The sequence below is a fragment of the Astatotilapia calliptera genome, chromosome 2 (genome assembly GCF_964374335.1).
Source record: "Astatotilapia calliptera chromosome 2, fAstCal68.1, whole genome shotgun sequence".
NCBI classification, from domain to species: Eukaryota; Metazoa; Chordata; class Actinopteri; order Cichliformes; family Cichlidae; genus Astatotilapia; species Astatotilapia calliptera.
Genome location: NC_137423.1, coordinates 7,083,080 through 7,092,436, shown reverse-complemented (window position 1 = coordinate 7,092,436; position 9,357 = coordinate 7,083,080). Strand labels below are relative to the sequence as shown.

Genomic DNA, 9,357 nt, shown 5'->3' with positions numbered 1-9,357 from the left:
AGGTTCACCATTACTGAAGGAGATTGGTTAAAGGGAAAAAATAAATTCGATATTGTTATTGTCTAATAAAAAGCCCAGTAAACCTAAAATTTTTAATCCAAGCAGTACCGTTTCTGAGCAGTGCTAAGGCTAAAATAAACAAATACCACTGAAAAGAGCTCTGTGAGGACCATAATATGGGCGTTGACTTTGACGCAGGCGCAGTTTTTCCTTTAAACGGGCATAAGAGGTGCTTTTTAACAACACCAATATCGTTACTAATTTTAGATAACGTTAGACTTCCATCTCCTAATTGTCTTGTTATGACATATAACATTTATAACATTTTTTTGCACATGTCGAGGAGCGTGTCAGGCTACATTTCACTGTGTGTTATACTTGTATAACTATGCATGTGACAAATAAAGAACCTTGAACCTTGAATATCTTTGGTGCCAGACAGCAAAATGGACAATAAAGATGTATCCTCTATATGGGGAATAAATAAACAAAAATAAGTTATTATCTCTTTCTATTCATAGAAAAAATAAATAGAAAATTATTAAATTAAACAAAATATTTTTTTATTTTTTTTATTTTTTTTATTGTTAAAAGATACACACTGCGTTTGAAGTACTTCTAATCTTTCGCTTCGTGGTTTACCCTTCTCTTCATGCTATGTTCCTAGCTTTCCATGTTCATGTCACCTCTGAATATTTCGATTTTGTGTATATCACTAACGTAAAACTGCTTTTAATGTTTTCGTTTTTGGTTATCATGTTCTGTGCGAAACCTATGTAGTTTTTGATTTATTACAGCTGTTTATATTATATATCCTTTTTTATTATTCACTGTTCTTTAATTTCGAGTTTGAGCTTTCAGTATTGTTTATATTGGGGGGAGTTTACGGAATGGATTTTGTCGTTTCACTTCAGTTAGAATGCTTTGGATGTATAATTTTAGTTTAGTCTTCATTAGTTCAATTGTAGTATTAGTCGTTTAATTGCCTACAGCCTAATATGGAGGGTATCTGTCAGGAGCACAATTTTCAATAAGCTTATAAAACAAAGCTTCATTAGGTACATTAAGACAGTTTTTGATATATCGCGAGAAATAGCGTACTTCCCGTCTTACGCTACAAGGTCAGCTGATCGTTTACTAGAGTAGTTCCCAGAGTGCCAAGCTTCTGCCTGTCACGTTAACCGGTTAGCACGCGACGTAAATCAACGCTGTAGCGCTGGTAAGCAGAATGCTTTATTATTGCCATATATAGGGTCAGGTGTAGCTATTAATTAAGTCTTCTTTAAACTGCCGGGCGACCTAACGTTGACAAAGTAATCAGGGAAGCATTCACGTACGACCTAGGTAGCAACTATTAGCTGAGGCGGTAGCTGACGTGCTAGTAACGATGGTAACAGAATATTCTAGATACACCTGCTGCTAAACAGCGTTAGCCTTAGTAAAATACACACAGGGCTGCCTTATGATAAATTTGCAGTCATCAGTCTGGGATTTAACAGCAGTATCTGGATATTTTAACCATTTGGCCTTATAGTGTCTGTTATTAACAAGTCATTACCAGCATAAATTAGCACATCCGCCAGCTAGCTACCGGTATATCTTTCCTTTAGAGGGAATGATCGTTGTTAGATTCCATGTGTCCCATTCATATGTAGTTTGTGCTTACAAAGGTTAACCATTTAATCGTCCCGATTTTACCTTAGCGAATAGATCATCTAAGTGTCCATCTCCAGCGTCAGTTAATAGATGAATCCGGAACCTTTGTGAAAGTTAAAATTTACCAGTATATGGTGAAAGATTCATAAGGCCAAAGGTGGCCTCTTTTGTTTGTTCATCAGACTAAAATCTAAATGAAGCCAGTTTAAAAATAACAAAGGATGGAAAAAACTAACAGAGTGAAACACAAAAGTTGTGGTTTCAGCTTGAAAAACTCAGAATCAATAATAATTAATGTTACTAATTATTTTACCTTTGCAATCAGTCATTTTTACGAGATTTCTGTAGAATAATTGACAGATGTCTGGTGGAAGATTTATGTTTTACAGCAGCTCTTGGTGATACAGTTTGTCAATGGTTTTATATTGACATATATTTTGTTCAGGAAGCTGATGAAACTCAAGCCAGAGAGTGAAAATCATCATTGAGGAAGGGATGATATTTTCATCACTTGCACTCATGTCACACTGTTGTGATCGTGTGATCACATGTAATTGCTAGACAATATTATCGATTGTCCATCTAATCACAGGTGACCTGAAATTTCAATGAGCAGTTAGGGTTACTTCTAAACTTGAATTTTTTTCCCCCAACAGAGAAACCAGCACCCCCAAAGATGGCTGATGCAAACCAACAAAACCCTCCGCCGCAGCTAGGCCCTGTGGTAGGTTGGCTGCTTTAACTCTGTAGTTCAAATATTCCAGTATTATTGTGCCCAAAGGTGTACTCTGATTGTACGCATCCTGGTCAGAAAAAAAAGAAAGAAAATGGTGCTTCATTTTCTGTTAATTGTTTCATCAAGAACTTTTATCAGATATTTTGAAGAAATTGGGAACAGTTTTGCTAAGATTTAAGATATCTTGAGCCCCTTACAAAATGTATGTGCTATGCATAGTTTTGACTGAACAGTTTACTTTTTTAAAATTGATATTATTTATTTGAGTGCTTTAGCCCTAGATTGTTTTATTTTCTACATATAATTGGAATGATTTCATCCTAAATCTGTAATTTTGACACCCAAACGTGTTTATCTTAGGGGGCAAGTAGAGTAGGGATGTGTGGCATGTATTTCAGTGCTGTTTGCAAGAGTTGGATGACATACACTACCAATCATTCACTTGAGTAACATCAGTTGAATGAGGATGACCAAGATGAGTTGCAGCTGCCCCCTGACTTTTGAAGGCAAGGCGGTAAAATTAACTTGTAGATTGCATTAAGATGCTTTTTAGTTTGGCTGAATTTTCTATGCTAGCCACTGAGAGAACCTGACTGTAAGTTTAAAGTCAGTAAATCTGCTACCAGTATATATGAGAAAAATGGAGACAAGAACAAGGGATTGGTTCGGTTTAATGTTGAGCATCTTTGTGTCTCTGCAGCAATTTCTAATGAGCAACAAGCTGGAAACTGCAATGTGGCTGTCACGACTCTTCACTGTCTATTGCTCTGTAATGTTCATTCTACCAGTTTTGGGGTGAGTTCACTGTGCAAAATCATCTAATTATAAATGTCAATTAGCTTTAAAAGTAATTGTAATCCAGCCAAAATCAGCATTTGAGTCTTTGTCACTGCTTGTATATTTCAGACCCTATGCAGCAGCTAACTTCTATCAGAGAGCGTTGTTAGCGAATGCCCTCACCAGTGCGCTTCGCTTACACCAGAGGCTTCCACGCTTTCAGCTGAGCAGAGCTTTCTTGGCCCAGGCTCTGCAGGAGGACAGCTGCCATTACCTGCTCTACTCACTCATCCTGGTCAACTCCTACCCCATTACAAGTATCCTTTCATTATGAGCAAGTCTGCAAGATTAAATGGAGATTAGAGCAGGGCAATATGGCCAAAAATATTTATCACGATATATATTTGAAAATTTGCGATAACGATATAACCGACGATATAATTGATGCGAGACAAAATACAACTCCACAACATTACTAGCGCAAAAAGACAACCTTCCATTTATTTTCACTTAAACAAGAAGCTGGTTTTTATGTACATTAAAGCTTTATAAAAATGTAACAGTGCAAATGCAAATTCCTTGCTGAAAGTTTAACCAAAAGGCATTTCCAGTAGAAATGGGCTGACATATCCTGAGCATAGAGCTGGGCGATAGAACGATAACGATATGTATCGCGATATAACTTTTACTCGATAGAGAAATTAAGCTATCGCGATAGACCTCGCCGCTCTTGTCCTCTTAAAAAAAAAAAAAAAATCAGCCAATCCAAATTAAGTAGCGCAGAGCCGAACCAATCACAGCCGCAGCGTCACGTCACGTGACTTGTAACATACAGCACAAGTGCCAAGCCGCACGTGTGTTTGTTTGGGAAGCAGCCAGCAGGTAATGGAGGAAATGAGTGTGCCGACTAGAAAAATCAACCGAGCGTGACCGAAGAGAAAACAGATAATGGTTCCAACGCCGGAGAGATTGTCGAACGGAAGAGCCATAGAAGTTCCGTAGTGTGAAGGTATTTCGGCTATTTCAAGTCTGACAAAAAACAGAGTAGCGTGCACTGTAAATGTGCCGAAAGCAAGTCTGGAAATACAATAAACTGGTGCATGCGTCACACTGTGCGCCACGTTATTGTTTCGGTGAAATGAATTTCTACAATACTGTTAATTCTACTCTCTGCAGTGTTTAAATGCTTACATATACACACAGTTACTGTCCGTCCACACATACGACTCGGTTCTGCTTCTATGCCCCAGCTTTGTTTACTTTTTCCCACCAGGCTTCTAGACTTCTGATTGGCCAATATTTCTGCACGGTTAGGAATCTAGCGCCACATGCTGCTTTGGCATGTTCATAGCAGCGTTTTCCTTCATTTCTGCCTTTATGTGTGGACAGGATTATTTTTTAAAACGAAAACGGAAAATCTCCGTTTTCAAAAACACCCGTGTACGTGTGGACGTAGCCTCAGTCTCTGACTGGAAGCGCTAATTCGTCATTCGGCTTTTGTCAGACTAAAGTAACTGTTAAAACTGTTTGAAAAGCTAAGCTATACAACAAGAAGAGATTGAGAATTTCCTTTTAGTTCTCAGTTTATTTGATATTGACAAAAGTTAGTCAGTTTTGTCTGTTCTTCTGTAAAACAAACTAAGATTTATTTTTAGAATTAATATTTTGTTTCTAAGTGGAATTGACAATTTAGTAGTCTGTTTCGTTTGTTCTATTTTGAAACTTAAACGCTTTAGCGGCTGCCTTTTGTGTAGTTTGCAATATTTGCCTTTATTTATCTGAAAAAGTCTGATGTTCCTTAAGTACATCTACCCTGTTGAACTTATTATGGGAAATAAATATTTACATAAAAACAAGCTGCTGATTATTTCACATTTTACTTGTGAGCAACGGCACATTTAAATCTTACAAATATAGTTATTTGGCTTATATCGTGATAGATATCGTTATTGCCTGAAATGAAAAAAACATATCGTGATATGAAAAAATCTCATATTGCCCAGCTCTACCTGAGCATAACCATGTATAATATCCACTGAAGTTAAAAAGAGGTGCTTTGCAACATTAAACTGCAGTGTGCAGTACGCATTTTTCGGACCATAAGGTGCACGGGATTATAAGGCACATTAAGCGAAACAAAGCAGTCAGATAAATCAAACTTTATTAAACTCATTCTTCTTGCTTCCTCCACTTCTGTACCATTGATTCATTAATGTTGAATTCTCTGGCAGCTGCTCTATTCCCATGTTGCTGCAGTATATTAATGACTAACCTCGTATTGTGGATGGATTATCTCAGTTGTTCTCCTGACTGAAGTTTGGTCCGTTTACAGCATCCTGCCATGCGATTGCATTTGTCTCTAACCATGAAGAACCTTCACGTTAACTTTTATAAGTGGAAAAGTGTTAGTGTTCGTCCTCCAGCTTCACTGTTTATGTTATGCTAATATAGCTGTGTCGCTAGCGATCACGTAGCACATCATTATATACCAGCTAGCCCAACTTCAGTAACCCTACAAACGTCACTGCTGTTTAGTTTTCTGTCTTCATTTATGTTGGAAGTGATAGCAGAGCTGTGCGTTTGATTTTTTTCAGAAATCTCTCAGTCAGAACATGCTATATCATGCTTAGGTAACTAGCGAAACTAGCGAGCTAACTTCCGCTAGCTTCCTGCTAACTTCTAACTCCGTTAAATGTAATAACTTTTGTTTTCATGGATGCCTGGAAGTTAAACTTTATAGTTACACCTGGTAAAGCAGCAATGCTGATCGTTTTATTAAAGATGAAAGAATTTAGACAGTTTTAACTCTAAGTGATGCTGCAGTGTTGTTTGACCTGAAACATACGGAGTTTAGGACCCAGATTACTCCCAGATTTAAGAGCATCTTAGTCCGACAAATATGACAATAACAACGGCCGCTTGCATGTTCTGCAAAAAAATGTGCTTTGTTGTGTATCTGATGGACAAACACCAAACCAGTTCCACATCACGGAAGTTGCACCATTTTTACAAACCAATTCTGGTTTGTTTCACTCAACAATCGGCCATGTGCGTATGAAAACAAAGGCACTGCGCATGCGCGTTTTACTCCCATTCTATCGCGATATTTCATTTTCCTATCGTTGCCTAACATTATACCGGTATTACCGTGAACGGTATAATATGGCCCAGCCCTAATGGAGATGATAGCATTGCTACATACATTGTGTGTTTTTTAGTTTTAAACAATAATAAAACACTATTTCACTGCTATAGTTGGACAGACATTTACTTGTTGCTGCAGTTTTTTTCCAAAGACGGTCTGATAGGAGTCCTTAAAGGGTTCAGACCTGCAGTATTACAAATCAATTAGTCTTAGCAGTAAAAGATTTAGTTTTTCCGTAGTTGGAATCATGCTCCCTTATTATTGTATTATTTAGGAGGAAGTTGTTCTTTTTTGTTATTTAATCTTAACCTTGTTGTCCAGTGAGCATCTTTCCAGTTTTTCTTTTTTCCTTGCTTCACGCAACTACCTACACAAAGAAAGTTCTTGATGTAAGTATGAGTCACCACAGTGACTTATTGAAAATTACTGTGAAATCAGTTTAAACATTATATAGCCACAAGATGGGATATTAGTACCAGCCAGGCCACCATGTCTGAGGCAGCAGAGTAGGTTTGTGGTTGGGTTCACACAGTTGCAACAGAGCAGCGCTTTACATGGCTGCTCTGCTTGTGTGTGTGTGTGTTTGAGAGAGATTAGGCAAATGAGAAACACAACGTAAAGAACTTTATACTTAACTGTTACAGTTAAATTGAACTACGAACGTATAATGTACCATTAAGCGACTTAAAGTCTGGAGGCTAATGATTTTTAATGTGTTTTCCTTTACCTTTTACTTCTTGCACCCACTGCTCATTTCAAAATGTTGATTTGCCAAAGCTTTCATTTCACTTTGTGACTGTTTTCTGTTTCTTTAAGACCATGGGCCCAAACAGCATGATGTTTATCCGGGGTCTCCTGGACAAACTGACAACTAATCAGCAGAATATCCTGAAGTTTATTGCCTGTAATGAGATCTTCTTGATGCCAGCAACTATTTTTATGCTGTTCAGGTATGCTTACAACTGTCAACGATTTCTTTTTCTGAAGACCAATTGTAGCATCCCTAATCTAGAGATATGTGAATATTGATTAGTTGCAGTGACTGTTTTGTGGTTATTGTTGTGTTAATCTCATAAATATCTATCAGTTTTCTCTTAACAAATGCAAGCCCTTCTTTGTAATCTTAATACAGAGTGTCCAGTTTTCACATGTTCATGTCAATAATATTTTGTCAACAGCGGCCAGGGGAGCCTATTGCTGCCTTTCATTTATTACCGATTCCTCACTCTGCGCTACACATCCAGAAGAAATCCATATTGCCGGTAAGACTTTGAATTATCCGTTATTGTCACATAGCAACATGGTGACTCAGTGTTTTGCGCTGTTGCCTCACAGCAAGAGGCTCTGGGGTTCAACCAAGGACATGGCCCTTCTGTTTAGAGTTGGCATGCCCTGCTATTCAGAAGGTACAAAGATTAGATTAAATTTGCTTTCAATACAATCCGAGTGAAGTACTTTTCTTTCTGTCTCAGCACCTTGTTCACCGAGCTGCGAATTCTTTTGGAGCATTTCATCATGAAGCCTGCCTGCCCTGCCTTCTTCAGGAGGATGTGCCTCAGCAGTATCGCCTTTATCAGCCGCCTCGCCCCCACGGGGGTTTGATTACACTAAATTTGTTTTCCTCATGTTTTGTTTTTCAGTAAGATGTACGATGTGACTTAACTTCGATGGGGAAAGACTTTGCCATCAATGGAAGGAACCGTTTTTTTTGAATGTCAACTTTACAGTCTGTGCTCCAATTTTTGTGTATCTGAGTGCAGCTGAAGACCAGCCAGTAATGCACTGAAGGCTAATGCTGATATTTGCGTTTCCATCCTTTTAATGTGACCTCATTGAAGCGGTGGACATCCTGTTCTGTTACCTTCGATGGGCCGAGCACATTAGCTTGACATCAGCTGGGTTCCCTGTTTATCGGCTGTTATCATTCTTTCCTTTCATGTCTTATTTATTCATTAAAATCACTTATTATATAATGAAACATTAACATTCTCAGATTAGTAAATTAATGAACATGTGTTTATAAACAATGGATTATGATCATTTCTTTAAATAATCATATTGTACTTTTTCAGTTTCCAACTATGTCTGATTTGTAAAGCATCCAATGCTCTTATGTGTCTAAAAGCCTAAATATTAAATGTATTCTATCAATGCCATTGACTCACATTTCAGCAACATGCAAAATCTTATGTAGCTATGATGTCAAAATGGATGTTAAACTGAGAAAATAATCTGCTGTATTTTATAGGATATTTTAAGGTACCAGATGTTCTGCTGTATGATTCACAAATGGAATAACTTGCAGAAAGCATGCCATGCTTATGAATGCACCCTGACCTCATTTCTCAGTTTAAAAGCTGTTTTGATTTTGAGTCATTCATTTTTTATTAGGCTATAGGTTTCTTGCTTAATGCATGCCCTGGTATGTTTTTCTTTCCCTGCCATGTTAATTGTGTTTACTTGCCTACAGACAAACCACATTTTTATAATGAGAATAAAGTTATCTCCTAAACAAACATAGTGTTGAAGAATGCTAATTGGGTTTGGTACCAATAATTTCTTGCATTATAATAGTTGACTTCAATATGAACAAATCCTAATAAGGATTTATTTTTGCCTGTTTTTAATTGTTATTCAAAGCATAGGTCTAATATAAAAGTATTTATCACAGATAATTTCAGTGTAATTGTATATTGTTTCTCACTAGAGAAATGTGAGTTAGTGAATAATTGTTCAGACCCTATGAGTACATTGTAAAAACAATTTTACATGTACATATCAAATACATCTTATAGACACACTGCACGCCATTTATCTGGGATATATTTGCAAAAAACGATGTGTGATATTTATGTGTCATTTTAAATAAGAGTTCTTTGATTTTATGATACAACAGATATTTATGTGGGAGAGTAAAAAGAGCTTGTTCTTTCATTTAAGTTCATCCACGTACTCTTCCCTGATTACTCCTGACAACGCCAGTTAGTCATCTGAAAGCACAAGAAAGAAGACAATTTTCAAGAAAACTCTGACAAGATACCAT

At 37.2% G+C, this 9,357-nt stretch overlaps 1 protein-coding gene across 1 annotated transcript; it reads left to right on the top strand.

The window, feature by feature from the left end:
• Nucleotides 1–1,084: 1,084 nt before the first annotated feature.
• Nucleotides 1,085–8,830, top strand: tmem33 (transmembrane protein 33). Its single transcript, XM_026183268.2, has 8 exons — nt 1,085–1,219; nt 2,313–2,380; nt 3,093–3,187; nt 3,299–3,486; nt 6,636–6,703; nt 7,131–7,264; nt 7,493–7,576; nt 7,787–8,830. Exons 2-8 carry the CDS (start codon nt 2,333–2,335, stop codon nt 7,914–7,916), a joined length of 747 nt encoding a protein of 248 aa, XP_026039053.1. The 5' UTR covers nt 1,085–1,219; nt 2,313–2,332; the 3' UTR covers nt 7,917–8,830.
• Nucleotides 8,831–9,357: the final 527 nt, after the last annotated feature.